A 27,457-nucleotide genomic window follows, 5' to 3' on the forward strand; every position below is an offset into this window, starting at 1 on the left:
CCCCCTCCGTATCTATTGCTTTCCCTTCAACTATGCTCATTTCTCATCTGAAAAAAATCGTTGTGACCCTTCTCAAGTGACTGTTCTGTCTTTTCTTGAACAAAGAATCACATGCTATCTCCCCTTTTGTCAGTCCTGAAACCATGCAGTGCAGCACCTTCTTTGCCACCATTCTGCTGAGGCTGTTTTATGCCAAATTTATTAGCAGTTCTTTTGCGACCTGTTAAATCCAATGGATAAATGCTGTGCATTAGAAAATTTACTCCTTGAAAACTGTACATCCTGATGTCCTATGCTTTCCCTGGTTTGTCTTCCACCATCTTACTCTTATGATTTATGCTACATCTGTATCCTGAACATTCCTAAAACTTTGACTAAACTTCTCTAAAAGGCTCCAGATATATGGAACCAATGGCTTATTTGACAGCATATTAAACATATGTGTAACTCAGCCCCCAAATCTGTCCTCCCTGTAATCCCTATGCTGGTACTTTTACTACTTTATATTGCTCAGAAAGAAACCTAGGATTTCTTTTCTCTTTTCCCTTCAACAACCTCTACCTTAATCAGTCACTGATTCCTATTTGGTCTTGATTCTTTCCATTTTTCCTGGGTTTCTGCCACAGACCCATTTGGTGTCCCCACTTCCTGTGCTTCAGATGTCTTCCACATCTTCAACAGTTTCTCAGTGATTCCCCACTACCTTCGAGATTTGAAAAGCCTGAGCTCTTCAGTGATTCAAAGCCTTGCATGATCAGGCTCTTTGCTTACATTTCTAGGCTCACTTTGTCCCCTCTAAACTCCAGCCATTTCTTTCATTTTGGTTAAACAACTTTATTGAGATGTACTTCACAGACCATACTCTTCACCCATTTGCAGTGTACAACTCATTGTTTTTTAGTCTATTCACAGGGTTGTGCAACCGTCACCACAATCTAATCTTAGAACATTCTTGCCTCCCCCAACCCCATACCCAGTAGCAGCCACTCGCCCTTACCTACTCCCCTCACCCTTAGCCCTAACCAACCGATAACCTACTTTCTAAATTTGCCTGTTTCTATCTCTATAAATTGCCTCTTCTGGACATTTCACATAAATGGAATCACACAACATGTGGTCTTAACATTAAGTTTTCAAGCTTGTGTGTTTAACAGAGTGCCTTCCTCTTTCATTTGTCTACTTTCTTCTTGTGTCAGTTTCTCCTTATGTAAGAAACTTAAAAGTGGTTACCTTTTACAAACCAAGGTGACAAAGCTGTTACTTTGCATTTTGTACCTTTCTGTAATTATTTGAATTTTCTAATCGTGCACTTTTTCATTATTTTTAAAAATTGTCAACAGAAGTTATCTGGACAGGGAGATCATGGGCCACTTTTTCTTTAAACTTTTCCATAATAAAAAAAAGTACCTAATACATGTTATCTTTAAAAAATCAAACTCATGTCACATCCCCAAGCCTTTCTTCTCTTCCAAAACTTTGTGTTTTCATAGCACCTTGTTCTTACCACAGTCATCCTGTGTGTGCTCCTCACGTTGTTTACTTGCTCGTGTTTTCCTGTGGAGTCCCCCCAGGGCCAGGTTGTGCCTCATTTCCCGTGCTGATGGTGGCTGGCAGGAGGTAGGCATTAGTGTTGAGTTTGGGCCATGCTTTCCTTCTAACTGCTCTGCCTGCCTAAGGAGTTATCCTCTGAGGTGCCTCCTCGGGCTCCACATCCCCCATAAATTGCCACCCTGCTCTCTAGTCCGTACTCTCAATATTGCTTTTATCCTATGGAATTGGACATGTGCTGCTTTGTTTTATTTCTTCCATTGTTCTTTTCCCCTTGAGGGGCTACATGCTAGAGTCCTGGATCTCTAGCAGGGCTAGAGCTTAGGCTTAGGTCTCTGACGTCTGTTACATTTTAGGTGAACTGGAGACAACACAAGACAATGTGTTCTTTGCATAATAGTGGTAACAGGCTTTCACATCCTCTGTCTATGTTTACCTCTGCAGAGAGGCAGCCAGGCTCTGTAGACAAGATCAATTCAGGAGCTGTGAAACTGCAGGCTTTGTTCCTTATAAAAATACTTTAGTTTTTAAGAGCAGTTTTAACATAAAAGAACAATGAAAATTATAATGAAGGATAGAGGTGTGTGATAGACTTTTCAGAGTCTTGGAGTGCTAGATTAAAAAATGGCTGCAAACGTTTTTGAAAGGAAGAGTGTTGAATTTGCGCTGACTTGGTGACTTGTTTGAGCGATAGAATGTGGCAGCAGTGATGTTGGCTAGGGACTTCTGAGGCGAGGTCATAAGAAGCCTTGTGGTGTCTGACAGGTCTCTTGAAGCCCTGAGTCACCATGTAATAAGTCCAACTACCACATGGCTCTGAAACCACATGGGGAGGGGAGGCAGAGAGAGGGACCAGCTAAGTCCAGCCTTTAGTCGACGCTGTCAAGGGCATGTAGGGGAGGAGATCTTTGGACTCTCCAGAATAGCCCAGCCATCACCTGAATATCCCCAAGCAGCTCCACTGGTGCCATGTGGGGCAGAAAAATTGCCCAGCTGAGTTCTGCCTGAATTCCTGGCACAGAATTGTGAGATATAATAAAAAGGTGGTAGTTTTAAGCCACTAAGTTTTGAGGTAGTTACACAGGTAGGTGAAATACTTCTGAACGCTGTGCTTGTGGTTTAACTTTTTTTCTTTCCAGTTTGATGTACTGAGAAAGAAAATTAGGGGGTATAGGATTTTACTGCACTAACAACTATGAAAGTATGCTAAAAAAGAAATACAATAATCTAGAAAACAATTTAAACTTTATTTTTTTCTAGTTGACTTCTCAAAAACGGTGGCATACTCAAGACCTCTCTTCGGAGTGGTTTTTTAATTTGATCCTCTTCTTTTGACTTTTCCATCAGAACAGTCACTTCTAGAAGTTCTTCCTGGTAAGGCTGGGCAATTGGATAGGCTGTGACCCATTCAAATTCTTTCACTTCCTCTTTCTCTGCTTGAGATTTTCGGAAAGGAGGACCCCAGGTAGAGAGTTTCTGAGCGGCTCCTTTATCATTTCTTTGCTCTGTGAGTTCTCTCCCTCGAATCATTCGCTCTCGATGTCCCTTTATCTGTTTCTTTGCCCACGCTATCTTGTGCTTTTTGATTTTAGTTTTGGGTGTTTTCTGGATAGTTTCAGTCTTTTTGTCCTTCTCGAGTGTTAATATTTTGGGGAGAAGTGTTTCACTTGGAATTCTTTGAGGGAGTAGTCGATACTTGTGGTCCCTGAGGCCTCTGGCTCGTTCGGCTCGGTGTATGTGTTTCTCTATCTGGTTCAGCTCCCTCTCAGGCACTACACTGTCCCATTTTTTAGCATCTTTTGTTTTTTTACTTTGTGGTCTCTTTTCCTCTTTTTTAATTTCCCATTTTGGAATCATGTTGTATTTCCATGGGTTTTCCAGCATCATTTCTTGGTATCGTTGATAGTAGTATGCCTCTGCTCTGGCAAACCGGAAGTCAAAAGACATGGCCTTAAGTTTATGAAGTGTTTCATTCTCCTTTTGAAACTTTTGGGCTAACAGTTTCCTCACTTCTGAAGAATGGACACCACCTAAACTCTTGTCAAAGGAAAGTATTAGAACTTTTTAAGTTGGATGTCCTTTATTATATATAGTCCATGGCACAGATATCAAGTGGCTGTCAGCCCTGCCTGGCACCCCTGCACCATGCCCCACTTTGGGTCTCTTAACAGTGTTTCATGTCTTCCTTTTCAAACCTCCTGCAGTCCCCTCCCCCCAGCATTCCCTCCTTGTTGAAGACTTTGCCTTAGGTTTCCTTGAGAAAACAGAAGCAGTCACTCAGGAGCACCCTCCTCTTCCCACTGCCAGGACAACCACGGTGCATCATCCTGGACTCTGCCTTCCTGCCTTTAGGAGGGAAACGTTGCCCCTTCATCTGTCAAAAGCTGATTTTTCCACCTGTGCTTTTTGAGTTTTAAGAACGTCAGTTTGCAATTATCAGATTCCCTTTCCTGCTTCATCACAATTCCCTGTCTGCTGGATCCACTCCATCAGCATAAATATGTGCTTCAGTATATGTCATCTTTAAAGAGAAAAGGAAAACTCTTCCTTTACTGCACATCCCTCTCTAGCTTCTAGCCATTTTTCGCTCCCATTCACAGTGTAACTTGAAGCAGTTACCCATAACTCCACTCTACTTTCTCACCTCACATTTTCCCCTCAATCCTCTTCTATTGGGTTTCTGTCCCCCCTCCTTCTCTGAGTGCTCTCGTGTGGGTCATGAGTGATCTCCATAGTGACAGATGCAGTGGTCCCATCTCTGTCCCTGTCATACTTGACCTCTCAACATCCTACAGAGGTGACCACTCTCTCCTCTTTGAAATAACTTTCCTTCTGGCTTCCAGGCTATGGCCAGGGGCATGTGACTAAGGCTATCTTGGAACCCCTAGACTATTCCAGCCACTAGCTGAATATCCAAAGTGAATGAATATCCCCTCATTCTCTTCCTACCTCACGCCCACAACCTTCACCTGCTTTGCTGGTTCTGTCTTTTAAATATAATGCAGGAAAATATTGCAGAGAAATTGTCACTTAAGATAGAGTGCAGTTACATTTAGGCTTCCTTGGACACCGACAGTCTCAATCATTCAACAAGGTGACCTCCCATGTGCCAGCACTGCTCTAGAGAGTGGGAATAAGAGATGAGCAAGACAGTCGAGGCACACAAGGCTACCCTGTGCACACCTCTCAAATTCAGACCTAGATACTGTCTACCAGACAGCTCCACTTGGCTCTTGCTCCTAAGTGTTTTCTTCAGTTTCCTCCTTCTCAATCCTGTCACTTCTAACTTCAAAATGCCCCGACCCTAGGGGAGCAGCCTAACCAGCTTCCCTGAATCCACACTTTTCTCCCTTTGCCCTCAGCCCCATCAGACCAGTCACACAGCAGCCAGAGTGATCTTTGTATTACATAAATCTGAGCACATCACTTTCCTGTATGGAAACTTGGGATAGCATCCTATCGCTTTTAGAAGAAAATCCCAAATTCCAGTATGGCATACATAATGTGGTTCCTGATTGCCTCTTCAGATAACCTTCTCAGCTCCACTGCTTGCTCACCCTGCTGCAGCCACACTGACTTCTGTTCCTCAAAAACCATATTCTCTTCCCCACCTGAGTATTTTCATGTGCTCTTCCTTCAAATACTCCCAAACACACAATGTAGCAGCTCTATGGTCCTTATGTATATAATTTTTAGGTTTCAGCTTAAACATCACTTCCTCAGACCTTCCACATACTCATTAAAAAAAATCCCATCCTTTCATGACACTGTCACAATCTCTGGTAATTGTTTAATGTCCAGGTCCTTCAGTGGACTAAGCCCTGTGAGGGCACGGGCTGTGTTTATTTTGTTCAGTGCTATCCGGCCAGCACCACTGGTGGTCAGTGAACCAAATGCTGAACTAAACACAACAGGCAAAGCACTCTCCCTTGAAACACTCAGGCCCTTTACACCTTGGTGGTAAACTTTTTATGACTGTATTACTGGCTCCAAAGTTCATGGTAAATGTATTTCCTCACCTGAATCTTCTTTTCTAGTGGGGACTGGGAACCTACTGCAATCCGAGGGTCTTGAGTCTTTTTGGCCCAGGCCAGTCTGGAAGGTCAAAAAGAGAAATGATACTAGGATTTGGAGAAAAGTTGCAGGAAACATGCTCTGGTGTGAATTGTATTAGGGAGGTGCTTTGGGACTCACTTTTCATATGTAGAAAAGGCGTTTCTCTGTGCCAATTGGCAGGACCCTACGATGTGTTCAACGTCCTCCAACTTTCCTTGAAGCAAAGAAGGAATGCTCTCTGATACAAGTATAAACTAAGAGCCACACTGCGTTTGAGGTTGAGACTGTCAGAAGCACCTTTATTTTAACACTGGAGAGGGGAGGCTGAGTTGCTATTTCAAATTCCACAAACCGCTGTTTGTGTATATTGTTGGTAGAACAAAGAACTTTGATGAGAAAATAAGTTTTCAAAGTTGGTAAGTCCATTTTAAGTTGTTATCCATAAAATTATTAACAATAAATATAATTTATAAGCTATCAATTTCCAACAACTATAACATGTTTCATGATTCTTCTCAAAGGCTTACATTGTAGATAATGAAACAATTTGATAGCAAAAAAGTTCCTTTTTTGTGTGTGTATGAGGAAGACTGGCCTTGAGCTAACATCTATGGCCAATCTTTCTCTATTTTATGTGGGATGCCACCACAGCATTGCCTGATGAGTGGTACTAGGTCCGCACCTGGGATCTGAACTTGTGAACCCCAGGCCACCGAAGCGGAGCGTGCAAACTCAACCACTACAACACTGGGCCAGCCCCAAAAGTTTCTTTGTTATTTAACTTAGAGAAATTTGTCACTTAAGATAGAGCACATTCCCATTTAGGCATCCACAAAACTTCTTATTTCTTAACCTGCTTAGTTAGCAAATAGGTTCTATGTTTAGCAATTTAGGTTGTAAATACTCTTTCTCTGACTTTCCTTAGCAGCAAAAGAGAAGGATTTTTACAACAGAACTGGAAAAAACAAAACTATATTTGCCTTTTAAATAATTTTTAAGCTAATTTCTTTAAAAGACATTTCTGCTTTTATATTTTTCTTCCCTACAATGTTCTTACATTATTTCCATAGCAACATTTATTGAGTTTACTATCCACTAGGCACTGTGCTAGGAACTTAAATGGATTCTTTTACATAATCTTCTGAACAAGCATTTCAGGCAGTTACTCATTAGCTCCCATTTCTTGGCAAGAAGGACTGAGGCCAAGAGAGGTTCAGTGATTTGTCAAAGGTCCCAGGGTTAGTTTCAGCGGCAGGATATGTGCCTGCATGACTCCAAAGCACAGAGTTTTCATTCCTGTGCTACACTTGTTCCAGATACATGAACATTCTCCTGCCTTTACAAAAAATGGAAAGAAAATAATACCTACTGTTCTTCTGCACTCAGATCCAACCATTCTGAGTCTGTCACCGAAGGAGGGTGTGAGGGTGGGGTCTGGACTGCTGGTTGATCCTTCCATAGACCCCCACTGCCTCCTCTCCTCACAGCACTTTTGGTCACTTCCACTGTTCTTGTAGCCTCCTGCTGTTTCTCTTCGGTGTCTTTTGTTTTAGCCATTGCCCTATCTATTGCCAGCTTTATGAACAACATCGTTGCCGTTCACTCTTTTCCTTTGATCATCTGCTCTCAGTTCTACCCTCTAATCTCTCACTCTCAGAACTGCAAAGTACTGTTTTCCAGCCATTAAGCTTTCTGGCCTTCTTTCAGACTTTCAACTATCTACTGTTGAGCCTCTGGGATGCCTTGGTTGATTTCTAGGGCAACGAGAAGCAGTCACAAGCTTTTCTGTGTCATCACTGTCCTAGATTAAGACTACTGTGAGGTGGTAGGTGAAGACATCGTCTGGTTGGCAGGGAATGAACTTCAGTGTAAGCTCAGTTGAATGGCCACAGACAGAAGGTAGAAGGAGCTATGTTTCACAGACATAGGCATCCCATCTCAGTGCGGTTAGAAGCACCGTTCAAGGCAAAGGAGCATCTTTTTCATTTTTGTTCTTTTTTGGAATATATATTGAATATCTTCCATGGAAATGCAATCGGTGAACCTCACAGTGGACCCGGCACACACACTCACAGTAGTTGGTGGAGGTCTGACAAGTGTGTGGATGGCCCAGTCACGTGATCTCCTCCTCATTTAGCTGGTGTGTCATAGCTAAATACTGCTGCTGCTATGGAGGTATTGAGCTTTAATACTGTTCAATAGACTTTTAGTTACATATTGTTTAATTATGTTCATTACTGGTCATTAGTTAAAGAAGGAGAAAATACACCAAGGTTGAAATACAAATTAATGAAAATGATTCTGCATATTCACTTCAAGATACTCTTTACCCTATATGTAAGCTGCGTCCATCCGAAGTCCTCATGTAGCCCACTAAGATGTCTTGGGTTCTTTAAAAAAATGTGAAAAGGAGACAATATAATGATTAATTACAACCTGGCTTCTTATTTATTAGAAATAAAATCTATCCTTTCCAAAATGTGCTGTTTGTAAAGATGTGCTTGAAACTGTAGCCCCAAACATATTCAGAAATAAAACAGAATTATAAAAGTAAATACGGGTATTTTATGGTTAAAAAAAATCAGAATATCAAACAGCAAGTCGTGGTAGTTTCTATTTTCATAACAAAGCACTTAATTAAATTTCAGTCTACACTTTAATATTCATTTTCTTCCCAAACCAAACAAGATACCATTTTAAAACCAACAAAAAGTCACGCTGCTCAGATGTCAAACTCATGTGATATTAATTCAGGCAAAATTTTTATAGCATCTGTGACCTGACAGCATTGTATTACCACTACAAATTCCTAATATTTATTGAATATGAACCAGGCACTGTGTGAAGTGCTAAAAGGCAATATCTATTTATCCCACTGTGAAAAAAGAATAATAGAAGACTCTTTTTGGATAAAGAAAAATATGCAGTTCTTAATATGAGCCTCTCTTTAAGTAAGCAGTCAATTAAAATAAAACATAAAGACAATCACGTGGACCTAAAAGTACTTTTAATTTAAGTACTATGTTGTAAATTATTTCTCTTTCCTGATAAGAGAAACTGGGGGGATAAAGAATATTTATAAGCCAGGGAGATAGAACCTTTTTGATAGCAAATCATTTTGAAACAACCTATGAGCAAGACTATATTTTGCCCTAACATAAGCAAAAGATGGCCTGAGTTGTGTTTTTCTGTGATAAATATAAAAACAAAAGGACTTTGCTAATGAGTATTTTATCATATAGCTAAATTTTAATCCTTTGTCAAAATCATGAAATATGTTCAAATAGTTATGAGAATTCCTAGCTGGGGAAGGAGATGATGATGTTTCCTGAACCAAAATTATTGTTAACCACTTAGATTACTGAACTTGAAATAAACTTCATAGTGTTATCACAGGTCAACTTCTGGCATTGGAAACAGCACATTGCCTGCTGTCTCCATTTTGCAGGAGTTTGAAAACAAACAAATAACAAAGAAAAATGCCTCTGAGAGTATCTAAACATAGACCACTGACACTCCAACCACCCTATGAGGTATTGTTATTACTCTCCCCATTTTCCGTATGAGGCAATGGTGCTAAGAGAGTTAAGTGATTTGTTCAAGGTCACATAGCTGCCAAGTGGGAGACTGAAAATTGAACACGGATGTCTAAAAGCAAAGCTCGTGATCTTAAGCACGTGCCATCTCACCTAACCTTGGAATACTGGAGGAGTGGAAGCATTGTCCTTACCTTTGAGGAGCTTAGTACTACTAGGGAGACAAGAAATGTATGCAGGTGCACACATGACATAAAGGTACAAATGGGATGCTTAAGTATGGGGGCGGGGAAACAAAGGGCAGGAGTCATTAGTGTGAGGTGGGACTGAACAAGGAGGACATCTTGGGGAGCACATTTCGAGCAGAGTGGCAGAAACGTCAGAGACTCCCCTGAGACCAGCCAAACAAGAGGTGACTCAATCAGAGTAGTTGTTAAGTAGAGAAGTTGCACATGCGGAGTACTATACAGAGGGAGGGATGCTGGAGGCCAGAATATAGAGGACAGTATGTGAGGAAGGGCACTGGAGACAGAATGTGACCCAGAGGAATTTCTATGACTTCCCCAAACAAATAGAGAACCATGAAATGTTGTTAATAGGAAAGTGATTAAAAAGAAGTGGCACTAGAGAAAAGATCCCAAAACTGTAGGGCCTAGAAGAGAGATAAGTAGAGAACTGGAGTTGTAAGAATTTGGTTCTGGACCAGCATTGTTCCACAAAAGTATAGTGTGAGTCACAGATGTAATTTAAATTTTTCTAAGAGCTACATTTAAAAAACTAAAAAACAAATCAGGTCATATTAATTTTAGTGATATATTTTATCAGGACAAATTATATCCAGGATATACAAAATATTATCATTCCAACATGTAATCAATTAAAAAATTTCACACTTTTTAAATAATTTTTTAAGAGCAGCTATAGGTTTATAGAAATATTGATCAAAAAGTACTCTCTCCCTCAAAGTTCCCCTACTTATATTTTGTATTAGTGTGGTACATTTGTTATAATTGACGAACGAATATTAATACATTACTATTAACCAAAGTCCATAGTTTACATTGTTTCACTCTTTCATTGTTGTACATTCCATGGGTCTTCACAAATGTATGACAGGTGTTAATCATTACTACATCATACAGAATGGTATCACTGCCCTGAAAAACCCACATATTCTGGCTATTTGTCCCTCCCTCACTCTGTGCCCTAAACCCCTAGCAACCACTGCTCTTTTTACTGTCTCCATAGTTCTGCCATTTTCAGAATGTCATATGGTTGGAATCATACAGTATGGCTTTTTCATACTGAAAAGGCTTTTTCAGATTGGCTTACTTCACTCAGTAAATATGCTTTTAATGTTCCCTATGTCTTTTCATGGCTTAATAGGTCATTTCTCCTTATTGCTGAATAATACTCCATTGTCTGGATGTTCCACTATTGGTTTATCCATTCACCAATTCAAGGCCATCTTGGTTGCTTCCAACTTTTGGCAATTATGAATAAAGCTAGTATAAACATTTGTGTGCAGGTTTTTGTGTGGACCTAAGTTTTCAAGTCATTTGGGTATATACCAAGGAGCACAATTACTGGACAGTATGGTAAGAGATATTTAGTTTTGTTAAGAAACCACCAAACTGTCTTCCAAATCGGCTGTACATTTTGCATTCCCACTAGCAATGAATGAGTTCCTATTGTTCCACATCCTTGATAGTATTTTGTGTTGTCAGTGTTATAAATTTTAACCATCCTAATAGGTGTGTAACGGTATTTTATTATTGTTTTAATTTGCAATGCACTAATGACATATGATGCTGAGCATCTTTTTGTAGGCTTATTTGCCATCTGCTTATCTTATTTGGGAGGCATCTGTTCAGATTTTTTGCTCATTTTTACTGGGTTGTTTTTCTTATTGCTGAAAAATTTAAGAGTTCTGTGTATGTTTTAGATAGTAGTCCTTTATTAGATATGTTTTGCTAAGATTTTCTTCCAGTCTGTGTCTTGTCTTGTCTTTTCATTCTTGTAAGTGTCTTTTGCATAACAGAAGTTTTTTTTTGTTTCGGGTTTTTTTTTTGACCCTGAGCTAACATCTGTGCCAATCTTCCTGTATTTTATGTGGGATGCTGCCACAGCATGGCCCGACGAGCAGTGCTAGGTCCACACCTGGATCCGAACCTGCGAACCTCAGGCTACCAAAGTGGAGTGGGTGAACTTAACCACTATGCCAGTGGGCTGGCCCCAGAAGTTTTAAATTTCAATTAAGTACAACTCAATTTTTTATTTCATAGATCATGCTTTTAGTGTGCTACCTAAAAAGTCATTGCTAAACCCAAGATCATCTAGATTTTCTACATTATCTTCTCAGAGTTTTTAGTTTTGTGTTTTACATTTAGGCTTAGGATCCATTTTGAGTTAGTTTCTGTGAAAGGCATAAGGTCTGTGTCTAGATTTATGTGTTTTGAACGTGGATGCCCAGTTCCAGAACCCTTTGTTGAAAAGACTATCCTTTCTCCATTGAATTGCCTTTGTTCCTTTGTCAAAGGTCAGTTGACTGTATTTGTGTGAGTCTACTTCTGGGCTTTCTACTCTGTTCTATTGATCTTTTTGTTTGTTCTTTAGCCAATACCACGTTGTCTTGACTGCTGTAGCTTTATAGTAAGTCTGAAAGTCTAGGAGTGTCAGTGCTCTTTGTTGTTCTCCTTTAATACTGTTTAGGTTATTCTGAGTCTTTTGCCTTGCCATATAAACTTTAGAATTAGTTTGTTGATATCAACAAAACAACCTGCTGGGATTTTGACTGGGATTACGTTGAATCTAAAGTTGGGAAGAAATATCTTAAGAATATTCATCTTCCCATCAATGAACATGCATCATCTCTCCACTAACTTAGATCTTCTTTCATTTTTTTGATCTGAGGTTTGTTTTCCTCATATAGATCTTGAACATATTTTGTTAGATTTATACCTAAGTATTTCACTTTTTTTTTCATGGTGCTAATGTAAATGGTATTGTGTTTTTAACTTCAAATTCCAATTGTTCACTTCTTGTATATAGGAAAGCGATGGACTCTTGCCTAGTAATCTTATGTCCTGCAACCTTGCTACTATTGGTTATTAATTCCAGGAGATTTTTGTTGTTGTTATTGATTCTTTGGAATTTTCCATTTGGCCAATCACATCCTTTGAGAACAAAGACAGTTTTACTTATGCCTTCCCAATCTGTATACTTTTTATTCCTTTTCTTTTTTATTGCATTAGCTAGGATTTCCAGTATCATCTTGAATAGGAGTGGTGAGACGGGACATCCTTGCTTGTTGCTGATTTTATTGAGAAAGCATCTGGTTTCTCATCAAGTACAATGTTAGTTGTAAATTTTTTTAGACATTCTTTATCAAGTTGAGGAAGTTCTTCTCTACTCCTAGTCTGCTGAGTTTTTATCATGAGTGGGTGTTAGATTTTGTCAAATGCTTTTCCTGCATCTATTGATATGATCACCTGATTTTTCTTCTTTAGCCGGTTGATGTGATGAATTACATTAATTGCTTTTGTAATGTTGAACCAGCCTTGCATACTTGGAATAAATCTTAGTTGTTGGTGGTGTATAATTCTTTTTATACATTGTTGGATTCCATTTACTAGTAGTTTGTTCAGGATTTTCCCATCTATGTTTATTAGAGATGTTGATCTGTACTTTTCCTTTCTTGTAATGTCTTTGTCTGGTTTTGGTATATAGGTAATGCTGGCCTCATAGAATGAGTTACAAAATTCCCTTTGCTTCTATTTTCTGGAAGAGACTTTTGAGAGTTGGTATAATTTCTTCCTTAAACATTTGGTAAAATTCACCAGTAAACTCATCTGGGCCTGGTGCTTTCTAGTTTCAAAGCTCATTAATTATTGATTCCATTTCTTTACATATAGGCTTATTCAGATGATCTATTTCTTGAGTTTTGGTATTTGTGTCTTTCAAAGAATCAATGCATTTTCTCTAGGCTATCAGATTTGTTCACAACATTCCTTTATTATCCTTTTAATGTCCATGGGATCAGTAGTGATGATCCTTCTTTCATTTCTGATATTGGTAATTTGTCTTCTTTTTTTCTTAATTAGTCTCACTAGAGGTTTAGCTCTTTTATTAATCTTTTCAAAGAACTAGCTTTTAGGTTTGTTTTTTCTATTGATTTCTTATATTCAATTTATTTATTTTTGCTTTAATTTTTGTTATTCCCTCTTTCTCCTTATTGTGGATTTAATGTGCTCCTCTTTTTCTAGTTTCTTGAGGTAGCAGCTTAGATTATTGATTAAAGAGCTTTTTTCTAATATATGCATTCAATGCTATAAATTTCCCTCTAAGCACTGCTTTTGCTGCATCCCACAAATTTTAATAAACTGTATTTTCACTTAGTTCAAAATATTTCTAAATTTCTCTTAAAATGTCTTCTTTGACCCAAGTGCTATTTAGAAGTGTGTAGTTGGGGCTGGCCCAGAGGCACAGTGGTCAAGTTCAGCACACTTCACTTTGGCTGCCCAAGGTTCGCAGGTTTGGATCCAGGGCGTGGACCTAGACCACTCATCAAACCATGCTGTGGTGGTGTCCCACATACAAACTAGAGGAAGATGGGCACAGATGTTAGCTCAGGGCTGCTCTTCCTCAAACCAAAAAAAAAAAAAAAAAAAAAAGAGGAAGATTAGCAACAGGTGTTAGCTCAGGGCCAATATTCCTTACCAAGAAAATAAAATAGAAGTGTGATGTTTAATCTCTGAGTATTTTTAAATTCTCCAGCTACCTTTCTGTCATTGATTTCTAGTTTAATTCCACTGTGGTTTGAGAGAATACTTTGCATGACTCCTATTCTTTTAAATTTGTTAAGGTGTTCTTTTATGGCCCAAAATGTTGTCTGTTTTGTGAATGTTCCACGTGAGCTTCAAAGAATGTGTATTCTGCCACTGTTGAATGTATTCTATACATATCACTTAGATCCAGTTGATTGATGGTGTTGAGTTAAATTATGTCCTTTCTGATTTTCTGCCTGATGGATCTGTCAATTACTGATAAAGGGGTGTTGAAGTCTCTAACTATAATAGTTTATTCATCTATTTCTCTTTGCAGTTCTCAGTGTTTACCTCATATATTTTACCACTCTGTGCCAGATCCATACACATTAAGGACTATTATGTCTTCTTGGAGAACTGACCCTTTTATCACTAAGTAATGCCCCTCTTTATCCCTAATTTTCCTCACTCTGAAGTTTACTTTGTCTGAAATTAATGTAGCTACTCCAGCTTTCTTTTGATTAGTGCTATCAACAACACACCTTTCTCCATCCCTTTAATCTGTTTTTATATTTAAAGTGGGGTTTTGGGGTAGATAATATAAAGTTAGGTTTTATTTTTTTTATCCAGTCTGACAGTCTCTGTCCTTTAATTGGTATATTTAGACCACTGACACTTAAAGAGATTATTGATACAACTGGATGAATATCTACCATATTTGTTATTGCTTTCTAGTCATTGCTTATGTCTTTGTTTGTCTTCCACTCTTTTTCTGCCTTCTCTGGTTTTTTTTTTAATTGAGTTATTGATAGGTTACAATCTTGTGAAATTTCAATTGCACATTAACGTTTGTCAGTCATGTTGTAGGTGCACCACTTCACCCTTTGTGCCCACCCCCCACCCCACCTTTCCCCTGGTATCCACTAAACTGTTCTTAGTCCATAATTTTAAATTCCTCATATGAGTGGAGTCATACACAGATTATCTTTCTCTCGCTGGCTTATTTCACTTAACATAATTTTCTCAAGGTCCATCCATGTTATTGCAAATGGAATGATTTTGTTCTGTTTTGCAGCTGAGTAGTATTCCATTGTATATATGTACCACATCTTCTTCATCCATTCGTCTGTTGCTGGGCACTTAGGTTGCTTCCACATCTTGGCTATTGTAAACAGTGCTGCAATAAACATTGGGGTGCATAGGACTTTGGGGATTGCTGACTTCAAGCTCTTTGGATAGATACCCAGTAGTGGGATGGCTGGATTGTATGGTAGTTCTATTTTTAATTTTTTGAGGAATCTCCATACTGTTTTCCACAGTGGCTGCACCAGTTTGCATTCCCACCAGCAGTGTATGAGGGTTCCTTTTTCTCCGCAACCTCTCCAACATTTGTTGCTATTAGTTTTAGATATTTTTGTCATATACGGGTGTAAGGTGATATCTTAGTGTAGTTTTGACTTGCATTTCCCTGATGATCAGCAATAATGAGCATCTTTTCATGTGCCTATTGGCCATCAGTATATCTTCTTTGGAGAAATGTTTGTTCATGTCTCCAGCCCATTTTTTGATTGGGTTGCTTGATGTTTTGTTGTTGAGTTGAGAGAGTTCTTTATATATTATGGATATTAAGCCTTTCTCAGATATATGACTTGCAAATATTTTTTCCCAGTTAGTGGGTTGTTTTTTCGTTTCAATCCTGTTTTCATTTGCCCTGAAGAAGCTCTTTAATCTGATGAAGTCCCATTTGTTTATTCTTTCTATTGTTTCCCTTCTCTGAGAAGGCATGGTGTCTGAAAAGATCCTTTTAACACTGATGTCAAAGAGTGTACTGCCTACATTTTCTTCCAGAAGCCCTATGGTTTCAGGTCTCACCTTTAGGTCTTTAATCCATTTTGAGTTTATTTTGGTGAATGGTGAAAAAGAATGGTCAATTTTCATTCTTTTACATGTGGCTGTCCAGTTTTCCCAGCACCATTTGTTGAAAAGACTTTCTTTTCTCCATTGTATGCCCTCAGCTCCTTTGTCAAAGATAAGCTGTCCATAGATGTGTGGTTTTATTTCTGGGCTTTCAATTCTGTTCCATTGATATGTGCACCTGTTTTTGTACCAGTACCATGCTGTTTTGATTACTGTAGCTTTGTAGTATGTTTTGAAGTCAGGGATTGTGATGCCTCCCGTTTTGTTCTTTCTTCTCAGGATTGCTTTAGAAATTCGGGGTCTTTTGTTGCCCCAGATGAATTTTAGGATTCTTTGTTCTAATTCTGTAAAGAATGTCATTGGGATTCTGATTGGGATGGCGTTGAATCTGTAGATTGCTTTAGGTAGAATGGACATTTTAACTATGTTTATTCTTCTAATCCATATACATGGAATGTCTTTCCATCTCCTTATGTTGTCATCCAATTCTCTCAGAAAGGCCTTGTAATTTTCATTATATAGGTCCTTCACTTCCTTAGTTAAATTTACCCCAAGGTATTTTATTCTTTTTGTTGCGATTGCGAATGGTATTGTATTCTTGAGTTCTTTTTCTGTTGGTTCATTACTGGAGTATAGAAATGCTACTGATTTATGCAAATTGATTTTATACCCTGCAACTTTGCTGTAGTTGTTGATTACTTCTAACAGTTTTCCAATGGATTCTTTGGGGTTTTCTATATATAAGCTCATGTCGTCTGCAAACAGCGAGAGTTTCACTTCTTCCCTCCCTATTTGGATTCCTTTTATTCCTTTTTCTTGCCTGACTGCTCTGGCCAGGACCTCCAGTACTATGTTAAATAAGAGTGGTGATAGAGGGCATCCTTGTCTCGTTCCTGTTTTCAGGGGGATGGGGTTCAGTTTTTGCCCATTGAGTATGATGTTGGCTATGGGTTTGTCGTCTATGGCCTTTATTATGTTGAGGTAGTTTCCTTCTATGCCCATTTTCTTCCGAGTTTTTATCATAAATGGCTGTTGGATCTTGTCAAATGCCTTCTCTGCATCTATTGAGATGATCATGTGGTTTTTATTCCTCAGTTTGTTGATGTGGTGTATCGCGTTGATTGATTTGCGGATGTTGAACCATCCCTGTGTCCCTGGTATGAATCCCACCCGATCCTGATGTATGATTCTTTTGATGAATTGCTCAATTCTGGTTGCCAAAATTTTGTTTAGAATTTTTGCATCTATGTTCATCAGTGATACTGGCCTGTAGTTCTCTTTTTTCGTGGTGTCCTTGTCAGGTTTTGGGATCAGCATGATGTTGGCCTCATAGAATGTGTTAGGAAGTGTTCCATCTTCCCTAAATTTTTGGAATAGCTTGAAAAGGATAGGTATTAAATCTTCTCTGAAAGTTTGGTAGAATTCCCCAGGAAAGCCATCTGGTCCTGGGGTTTTATTCTTTGGGATGTTTTTGATTGCTGTTTCAATCTCTTTCCTTGTGATTGGTCTGTTCAAATTGTCTGCCTCTTCTTGAGTGAGCTTTGGGAGATCGTAGGAGTCCAAGAATTTATCCATTTCCTCTAGGTTATCCATTCTGTTGGCATATAGTTTTTTGTAGTATTCTCTTATAATCTGTTGTATTTCTGCAGAGTCTGTTGTTATTTCTCCTCGCTCATTTCTGATTTTGTTTATTTGAGCTTTCTCCCTCTTTTTCTTTGTACGTCTGGCTAGTGGTTTGTCAATTTTATTTATCTTCTCAAAAAACCAGCTCTTTGTCTCATTGATCCTTTCTACTGCCTTTTTCGTTTCAACAGTATTTATTTCTGCTCTGATTTTTATTATTTCTCTCCTTCTGCTGACTTTGGGCTTCATTTGTTCTTTTTTCTCTAGTTCAGTTAGGTGTGCTTTAAGGTTGCTTATTTGGGATTTTTCTTGTTTGTTAAGATGTGCCTGTATTGCAATGAATTTTCCTCTTAATACAGCTTTTGCTGTATCCCATATGAGTTGGTATGGCATGATATCATTTTCATTTGTTTCCAGGTATTTTTTTATTTCTTCTTTAATTTCTTCAATGATCCATTGCTTGTTCAGTAGTGTGTTGTTTCATCTCCACATCTTTGTGCCTTTCTCTTTTTTTTTTTTCTTGTAATTAACTACTAGCCTTATAGCACTATGATCTGAGAAGATGCTTGTTATTATTTCAATTTTTTTAAATTTGTAGAGGCTTGCCTTGTTTCCCAACATATGGTCTATCCTAGAGAATGTTCCATGTGCACTTGAGAAGAATGTGTATTCAGCTCTTTCAGGGTGGAGTGATCTATATATGTCTATTAAGTCCAATTGTTTTAGTTTTTCATTTAGCTCCACTATTTCCTTGTTGATTTTCTGTCTGGATGATCTGTCCATTGATGTGAGTGGGGTGTTGAGGTCCCCTACTATTATTGTGTTGTTTTCAACATCTTCCTTTAGGTCTGTTAATAGTTGCTTTATGAATCTTGGTGCTCCTGTGTTGGGTGCATAGATATTTATAAGCGTTATTTCTTCTTGATGAAGTGTCCCTTTGATCATTATATATTGTCCCTCTGTGTCTCTCTTGACCTGTCTTATTTTGAAATCCACTTGGTCTGATATGAGAATTGCAACATCTGCCTTTTTTTCCTTGCTATTTGCTTGAAGTATTGTCCTCCACCCCTTCACCCTGAGTCTGTGTTTGTCCTTGGGGCTGAGGTGTGTTTCCTGGAGGCAACAAATTGTTGGATCATGTTCTTTAATCCATTTTGCCACTCTGTGTCTTTTTATTGGAGAGTTCAATCCGTTCACATTGAGAGTTATTATTGATGCATGTGGACTTAATGCTGTTAATCTGTCACTCATTATCTTGTTTTCCCGTGTTTCTGTTCCTGTGTGCTTTAGACTACCCATTTAATACTGCAATTTCTTATGCTGGGTTTCTTAGATTTTTCCTTATTTATGATTTGTGACTCTGTTCTGTACTTTATTTTAGTGTCTACCTTGAAGTTTGTATTTAGAATCTCGTGTATAATATAGTCTATTCTCTGGTGGTCTCTTACCTACTTGACCAATACTGATTTAGACCCTTTGCTCTTCCCCTCCTAAATAATTATTTTCATTTTTTATTCCAACTCGTCTTATTCATTTATAGTTAAGAGTGCTAAGATCGTCCTTGTTTTGGTAGTTTCCTTACCTTTACCCTAATGCTATAATTGAATATTCGCTATCCTTTTCTGGTTCTATCCATTGGTCTCCCTAGTCTGTGGATTGTGTCCCCTTTCTCCCTTTTTTCTTTTTTCAAGTATGAGAGCCTTCTTGAGGATTTCTTGTAATGGAGGGCTTTTAGTTACAAATTCCCTTAACTTTTGTTTGTCTGGAAAATATTTAATTTCTCCCTCATATCTGAAGGAAATTCTTGCTGGATAGAGTATTCTTGGCTGAAGGTTTTTATCCTTTAAAGCTTTGAATATATCACTCCATTCTCTCCTAGCTTGTAGGGTTTCTGTAGAGAAATCTGCTGACAGTCTGATAGGGGCTCCTTTATAGGTTATTCTCTTTTTTTTCCTTACTTCCTTGAGTATTCTCTCCTTATCATTCCTACTTGCCAACTTTACTACTATGTGCCTTGCAGTAGGTCTTTTTACATTGACAAATCTAGGAGATCTAAAGCCCTCCTCTACACACATTTCTCCGTTGATCCCTAGATTTGGGAAGTTCTCTTCAATAATTTCATTAAGCACACTTTCTGCTCCATTTTCCTTTTCCATATTCTCGGGAATTCCTATGATCCTTATGTTCTTACTCCTCATTGAATCCATTATCTCTCGGAGATTTTCCTCATTTTTTTTTTTTAATAATGTTATGATAGATTACAACCTTGTGAGATTTCAGTTGTACATTATTGTTAGTCATGTTGTGGGTACACCACTTCCCCCTTTGTGCCCTCCCCCCACCCCCCCTTTCCCTGGTAACCACCGATCAGATCTCCTTGTCAATATATTAACTTCCACCTATGAGTGGAGTCATATAGAGTTCGTCTTTCTCTGACTGGCTTATTTCGCTTAACATAATACCCTCGAGGTCCATCCACGTTGCTGCGAATGGGCCAATTTTGTCTTTTTTTATGGCTGAGTAGTATTCCATTGTGTATATATACCATATCTTCTTTATCCAATCATCAGTTTCTGGGCATGTAGGCTGGTTCCACGTCTTGGCTATTGGAAATAATGCTGCGATGAACATAGGGGTGCAAGAGACTCTTGGGATTTCTGATTTCAGGTTCTTAGGATAGATTCCCAGTGATGGGATGGCTGGGTCATAGGGTATTTCTATTTTTAACTTTTTGAGAAATCTCCATACTGTTTTCCATAGTGGCTGTACCAGTTTGCATTCCCACCAACAGTGTATGAGGGTTCCTTTTTCTCCACAACCTCTCCAACATTTGTCGCTCTTGGTTTTGGATGTTTTTGCCAATTTAACAGGTGTAAGGTGATATCTTAGTGTAGTTTTGATTTTCATTTCCCTGATGATTAGTGATGATGAATATCTTTTCATGTGTCTATTGGCCATATTTATATCTTCTTTTGAGAAATGTCTGTTCATGTCCTCTGCCCATTTTTTGATCGGGTTGTTTGTTTTTTTTGTTGTTAAGCCGTGTGAGTTCTTTGTATATTATGGAGATTAACCCTTTGTCGGATAAGTGGCTTGTAAATATTTTTTCCCAATTAGTGAGCTGTTTTTTTGTTTCAATCCTGTTTTCCCTTGCCTTAAAGAAGCTCTTTAGTCTGATGAAGTCCCATTTGTTTATTCTTTCTATTGTTTCCCTCAACTGAGGAGATATAGTGTCCGAAAAGATTCTTTTGAAACTGATGTCAAAGAGTGTACTGCCTATATTCTCTTCTAGAAGACTTATTGTTTCAGGCCTAATCTTTAGGTCTTTGATCCATTTTGAGTTTATTTTGGTGTGTGGTGAAAAAGACTGGTCAATTTTCAATCTTTTGCATGTGGCTGTCCAGTTTTCCCAGCACCATTTGTTGAAGTGACTTTCTTTTCTCCATTATAGGCCCTCTGCTCCTTTGTCAAAGATTAGCTGTCCATAGATGTGTGGTTTTATCTCTGGGCTTTCAATTCTGTTCCATTGATCTGTGGACCTGTTTTTGTACCAGTACCATGCTCTTTTGATCACTGTGGCTTTGTAGTATGTTTTGAAATTGGGGATTGTGATTCCGCCGGCTTTGTTTTTCTTGCTCAGGATTGCTTTAGCAATTCGCGGTCTTTTGTTGCCCCATATGAATTTTAGGATTCTTTGTTCAATTTCTTTGAAGAATGTTCTGGGGATTCTGATTGGGATAGCATTGAATCTGTAGATTGCTTTAGGTAGTATGGACGTTTTAACTATGTTTATTCTTCCAATCCATGTGCATGGAATGTCTTTCCATCTCTTTACGTCGTCATCAATTTCTTTCAAGAAAGTCTTGTAGTTTTCATTGTATAGATCCTTCACTTCCTTGGTTAAGTTTATCCCAAGGTATTTTATTCTTTTCGTTGTGATTGTGAATGGGATTGAGTTCTTGAGTTCTTTTTCTGTTAGTTCATTGTTAGTGTATAGAAATGCTACTGATTTATGTATGTTGATTTTATACCCTTCTATTTTGCTGTAGCTGTTGATTATTTCTAATAGTTTTTCTATGGATTCTTTGGGGTTTTCTATATATAAGATCATGTCGTCTGCAAACAGCGAGAGTTTTACTTCTTCATTACCTATTTGGATTCCTTTTATTTCTTTTTCCTGCCGAATTGCTCTGGCCAACACCTCCAGTACTATGTTGAATAGGAGTGGTGAAAGTGCCTATTCAAGGCACCCTTGTCTTGTTCCTGTCCTCAGTGGGATGGCTTTCAGTTTTTGTCCATTGAGTATGATGTTGGCTGTAGGTCTGTCATATATGGCCTTTATTATGTTGAGGTACTTTCCTTCTATACCCATTTTATTGAGGGTTTTTATCATAAATGGGTTTTGGATCTTGTCGAATGCTTTCTCTGCATCTATTGAGATGATCATGTGGTTTCTGTTTTTCATTTTGATTTTCCTCATTTTTTTAAATTCTTAGTTCTCTTTCTTCCTCTGTCTGGCGCCATTCAGCCTGTCCGTCCTTGATTATGCTAATTTTCTCCTCTATGTTGTCTACACGGGCATTCAGGGAATCCGTATTCTGTTTTATCTGGTCCATTGTGTTTTTCATCTCAAGTGATTCTGTTTGATTCTTCTTTATGATTTTAATCTCTTTTGTGAAGTAACTCCAGAACTCAGCTTGTTTCTCTTTCTCTCTACCTCATTAAGTTTTTTGATTATAGCTGCTCTGAATTCATTATCACTTAGTTTACCTAATTCCAAGTCCTCAGGACTTAATTCTGTGTTTTTATTGTTTTCCTTCTGGTCTGGGGCTTTTATAAATTGCTGGATGGTAGAGGAGCGGTGTTTTCTCATGGTGGTAGAATTCAGTTGCAGTTACAGCCTGTCGCCACTAGATGGGGGTCGAGAGTGGCATGTTATGAGCTCTCCGCCTTGGGGCAAGATGGCTGCGCCCACTGGCTTTGCAGGGGGGAGGGGCTGTTACACATGCCGGTCTGGGTTCAGATCAGTTCTGTTCTCTGGTCTCCCAAGGCCCTTGATTTATGGGGTCCCCGCGGACGGAAGCTTTCCCCCAGTCAGCGGGTCTCCACTGAATCAGTGGCAGGAGTCCTGGATGATCCTCCGGTCACGCGGCCCCTCCCCCGCTCCTTCCCGACCCGCGCCGAAGCAATTGCAGACTCTAGGGGAGGGAGCGATGTTCTCTCCTACGTTCCAGCGCCTCCGAAGGTGTAAAGCTAGGTGTATGATCTCTGCCTTCTCGGTATTGTAGGTCTCTAACGAGCTGGCATTATGTTTGTTCTCTGAAATTCAGTTCTTCCAATCTTTTGTTGTATTTTGGAGGGGAGAGAATCCCGGGTCAGCTCACCCTGCCATTTTGCTCCGCCCCCTCTCCTGCCTTCTCTGGTTTTAATTAAGCATTTCATGATTCTACTTGTTTTCTCCTCTCTTAGCCCAGCAATTATACTTCTTTTTTTGCTTTTTTAAATGGTTGTTCTTCAGTTTGCAGTATACATATACAACTAACCCAAGTTCTTTCCAATAACACTATACCACTTCACAGGCAGTGCAAGTATCTTATAACAGAGAATTTCCAGCTCAGTTCCTCTCTCCCATCCCTTATAACATTGCTGTTATTCATGTCAATTATCCATAAACTATAATTACTCTATACAAGTTGCTATTATTATTTGGAACCATCTGTTATCTGTTAGATCAATTAAGACTTTAAAAAACAAAAAATTTGATTTTACCTCCATTTATTCCTTCTCTAACACTCTTCCTTCTTTATGCAGCTCTGAGTTACAGACCTATATTATTTTCCTTCTTTCTGAAGAATTTCTTTAACATTTCTTGAAAAGCAGAATTACTGGCAACAAATTCCCTCCGTTTTTATTTGTCTGAGTCCTCTCTTTCACTTTTGAAGGATAATTTAGCTGGATACAGAATTCCAGGTTGGTGGTTTTCTTCCTTGCAACACTTTAAATATTTCACTTCCGGGGCTGGCCTGGTGGCGCAGTGGTTAAGTTCACATGTTCTGCTTCTCAGTGGCCCGGGGTTCGCCAGTTCGGATCCTGGGTGTGGACATGGTACTGCTTGGCACACCATGCTGTGGTAGGCGTCCCACATATAAAGTAGAGGAAGATGGGCACAGATGTTAGCTCAGGGCCAGGATTCCTCAGCAAAAAGAGGAGGACTGGCAGTAGTTGGCTCAGGTCTAATCTTCCTCAAAAAAAAAAAAAAGTAAATATTTCACTTCCCTCTCTTGCTTGCATGGTTTTTAAAGAGAAATCTGATGTAATTCTTATCTTTGCTCCTCTATAGGTAGTGCTTTTTTTCCCCTCTGGCTTTTTCTCAAGATCTTCCTGTTGGTCTTTGATTTTCTGCAGGCTGAATATGATATGCCTACAAGTAGATTTTTTGGCATTTATCTTGCATGGTGTTCTATACTGCTGCAATTAAAAAATTCAAATACACTTAAAGAAAATAAAATAAAAAGTACAGCACCCCTGTAGCACTAACCACATTTTAGGTGCTCAATAGGTACATGTGGCTAGTGGCTACTAAATTGCAGAGTGCAGGTCTAGATGGTGGAAGGTAGGGGTCTAACCTGAGGCCTCTTGGCAGTGAGTGGCCCACCTTCTAGGAAAACATCTTCTAGGACTCCATCACCACCAGCACCTGAGAACACTGGTGTTCCTATCCACCTCCTTGCCTCTGCTCATACCATACCTCCTCTCTAAACTGCCCCTCTTCTCTGTATTTTACTTTTTTCCCTGGCTTAACTGAGGTCCTAGCTACTCACAACACTTTCTTTGGAAGGAAAGAATAATGTGTTTCACTTCATTCCCTTTAATTCAAGAAACATGACTGGGCATATCACCATACAGATTCTTTCACATCATCAGGGCCTAGTATTGAGCCTCACTCTTAGGCTTTGCAGATTGATTTCACATTCAGTGATACAAAAAGATGTTAATGGGACCAAACATGCTAGTGTTGTCAGCATTTTATTCCGTCAAGTAAGAAAATTAAAAAAGACAACTCTCTATTGTTGGCAATTTCACAACTAAAAGCACATTCTAATAGCGCCCTCCCTTCCATCTTCCTCACAAAGTGGGCAATTAAATGAAGCTTTGCATTATTTTTCTGATTTGGGCCTGGAACATGAAAACTTTGTCTCTGACCGTCAGCAAAGTAAAGACATCTAGGAACCACTGCCCTACATAAGTCCAAACCTGATCCAAACTTGTTGATCTCTTTTCCTCTTCAATTTATCTGATTTTTGTCACCTTTTCCTGTTCCTATATGTCTCTTACTAGTTGTGTGACCTTCGGCATGCTATTTAGCCTCTCTGGTCTTTGTTTCCTATGTTGTGAAGTTGCTGTAAGGATTAAATGAGTTAACCCATATGCCCAGAACTTTGGACATCCTCATTGTTGTTCAAGGCGGGTATGCCCTGGAGTGTCCTGGCTGCAGTTGGTGTAGGGCTTGGGATAGGGTTGGGGCTTCAAAGGGACAGAAGTGAAGTGTGACAAGGCTATAAGACTGAAAAGCCTCCTACTCTCTGTCCTGAGAATGGCATTCTGCTGTCTCATTTCACAGGCCCTTATTTTCATCCAAAATGAGAACCCGGCTGGGGTAAAGACCACGAACGGTCAAATCTGCCACAATGAACAAAATGGATGAAATCTGTCTTAAGGACATGAGTACTGAGATCTACCAAGGATTCTTCAGGTCTAAGGAGTTGGAGGAGCTGGAGAAACCTACAGGGGCCCTAAAAACCTCCTGCATGTTACATAGCTATCCTTTAGGTTCTTTCCCATCCTGTGAGGCACTTAACTAGGCACACCTCCAGAGCAGTCGACCTTGGGGTCAAGAATGTTGAACTTGACCACAAAAGTTTACCTCTGTTTCTCCAAGTTTCATGATTTCACTTTTTTTAAACACTGCAAAAAGATAATCAGCTTTATTGCTGCCTGGTAAAGACAGGCTTAAATTATGTGTGCACACAGAAGTAAAGGTTAAGGAATACTACCTTGATGCAGGTATCCATTTTTGTACTTTGCCTCAGACTATTACTCTTTAAGAAATCCTCTTAAAATTAGTGCTCACAAACTGGAGGCTCATGGGCTGAATTCAGCCTATATAAATGTTTTGTTTGGACTGTACATTAAAAAAGTTCTTTCAAAGTAACGTTTAAAAATGATACTTTAAAAAACAAGAGCTTCTCTTTAAAAGTTATAAGATATGACGGCACCGGGTTTACAGTGGCACGAGGCAGCAACTGGCTCTGACAGTTGTTTCGTTCAAAAGCGTTAAATGGTCTTCAATTCGCCAATGCCAGCCATGCACAGAGGACCTGCACGTGCACTTGAACCTCTGGGCACTTAAGTGAGCGCTTGCTGGTTTGGAAGAAACCTGAGCTGGCTACCCACAAGGGGGTCAGGGGCGGCCTGAGATGGTAACTTTTAAACTGAGACCTGCAGAAATGAGTGAGTGATCACAACCTCCGTGCCTCAGTTTCCTTGTCTGTAAAATGGGGCTGACAACATGCAGTTGAGGGAAGAGCTGGCCCTAACTCGGGGCCCGGGGGCACCATTACCATCCATGCTAACGTTCTGGGAAGCCCCCGACCCCAACGCGGCCCGGGCCCGAGCAGGGGCTGGGGGCTGGGGCCTCGCTCTCCACTCCTCCCATCCATGGGCCCCGCGCTCCGCCGAGGTCGGCCCCCGGGCGCCGAGAGGCGTGGCCGGCCCGCGCGGACCCGGCGGCGGCCATGGGCTCGGTGGTGGAGTACAAGGGGCTCAAGGCCGGCTACCACTGCGGCTACTGCGACTGCGAGGAGGGCAAGGCGTCCTGCGGTGAGTGTCCCGGTTGACGGGGCCGCCGCCGCCGCCCGCGTCCACCCCCAGCCCGTCCGCCCGCCCGGCACGGCCGGGCCAGCCACTCGCGGGAAGCCCCCAAGCCCTGCTCCCCTGCTCCCGCTTCCCTTTCCCACTCGTTTCTTCCCCGACCGTTTCCCTTCACGCTCCGTCTCGGCGCCTCCCCCTCACCGAACATGGTGGTCCCTCTTGGAGAAGGAGCGGAAATAGTGGAAGGCTGCCCTCGGTCAAGATGGCGCGGGCGGCGTCGGCGCCGGGGACTCGCGGCGAGGCCCGGCTGGCGGGCGCCGAGCGGCTTCGCGCGCGCCTCAGGGCGCCCGGGCGGCGCGGGGCATTGTGGGGTGGCGGCGGCGGCAGCGGCGCTGGTGGTCTCGGGCTGGGCCGCGTCGCTTTTAGGGCCGGGGCCATGGCTTTCTGGGCCGCTCTCTCGCCTAGCATCGTGGAGTATTTCGAGGGCGAGGACTTCTACCGCTGCGGCTACTGCAAGAACGAGTCGGGCAGTCGCTCCAATGGTGAGCGGGCCGGGCCGGGCCGGCGGGCGGGGAGGGCGCCGCGGCCTCGGGGGCTCCGCGCAGGGCCGGCTGCCTTGGGGGTCGCGGCGCCCGGCCCGGGCCGACCGGCTCGAGGGACCGCGGCGGCTGGAGCCCTTGCCCGGCCCCTGTCTCGCGGAGAGAGTGCGGAACGGGGCTCCCCCGCAGGGGCCGTGACTGACAGACTCAAAACGGACCTCACCTCTGATTCAGCAGGGAAGCTTCTAGGCGCTTATTCCTCACACAGGGGTAGAGAGGGTCCTGCAGTCGCTAAAGGTGTGGAAGCAGGTGTCCATCATCAATGGGAGACGATAAATAGATGATGGCATGCCGAGCCGGGGAGCACTGTAGTGTGGTCCTTCGCGCCTGGGGTTGATCTATAAGTGCTGATGGTGATGTAGGAGCATCCCCGATAAGAAGTACGGAACGAGGGCTGTAGGACTGAGTGTCGGGTGGTGTTATTTATGTAGGAAAAGGTAGGTGTGCACGTGGGCATGGGCATCCTTGGATAAACGTCTCTGAAAGAGTATACAAGAGCCTGGTGACCATAGTCGCTGCTGGCGAGGGAGCCTGTTTGTAT

The 27,457-nt window shown here is 40.7% G+C and overlaps 2 protein-coding genes across 10 annotated transcripts in view; one reads left to right on the forward strand and one right to left on the reverse strand.

Moving 5' to 3' along the window:
• Positions 1-85: 85 nt before the first annotated feature.
• Positions 86-26,785, reverse strand: LOC106824439 (putative uncharacterized protein ZNRD1-AS1). Of its 4 annotated transcripts, none has more exons than XR_006515002.2 (3): positions 5,743-5,881; positions 5,568-5,643; positions 86-220 (listed from the first exon to the last, which is right to left on the reverse strand). XR_006515002.2 is itself a non-coding variant. In XM_070481999.1 (3 exons), the coding sequence occupies exons 1-3, from the start codon at positions 26,783-26,785 to the stop codon at positions 2,788-2,790; spliced, it is 1,020 nt and encodes a 339-aa protein (XP_070338100.1). In that variant the 3' UTR covers positions 2,649-2,787. The 4 variants fall into 4 exon arrangements, 1 of the variants encoding a protein (XP_070338100.1); XM_070481999.1 differs by lacking the exons at positions 86-220; positions 5,743-5,881 and adding exons at positions 2,649-3,464; positions 26,519-26,785; XR_006515003.2 differs by lacking the exon at positions 86-220 and adding an exon at positions 3,340-3,469.
• ATE1 (arginyltransferase 1) overlaps positions 26,173-27,457 on the forward strand; it is a 169,199-nt gene continuing 167,914 nt past the window's right edge. For 3 of the 6 annotated variants that reach the window (XM_044749547.2, XM_044749550.2, XM_044749559.2), the window contains exon 1: positions 26,728-26,859. In XM_044749547.2, the coding sequence (XP_044605482.2) occupies positions 26,754-26,859 (106 nt within the window). In that variant the 5' untranslated portion in view covers positions 26,728-26,753. Of the gene's footprint in view, positions 26,327-26,727; positions 26,860-27,457 lie in introns of those variants that run through there. The other 3 variants (XM_070481996.1, XM_044749582.2, XM_044749574.2) reach the window with 2 other exon arrangements.

The sequence above is a fragment of the Equus asinus genome, chromosome 2 (genome assembly GCF_041296235.1).
Source record: "Equus asinus isolate D_3611 breed Donkey chromosome 2, EquAss-T2T_v2, whole genome shotgun sequence".
Lineage (NCBI taxonomy): Eukaryota > Metazoa > Chordata > Mammalia > Perissodactyla > Equidae > Equus > Equus asinus.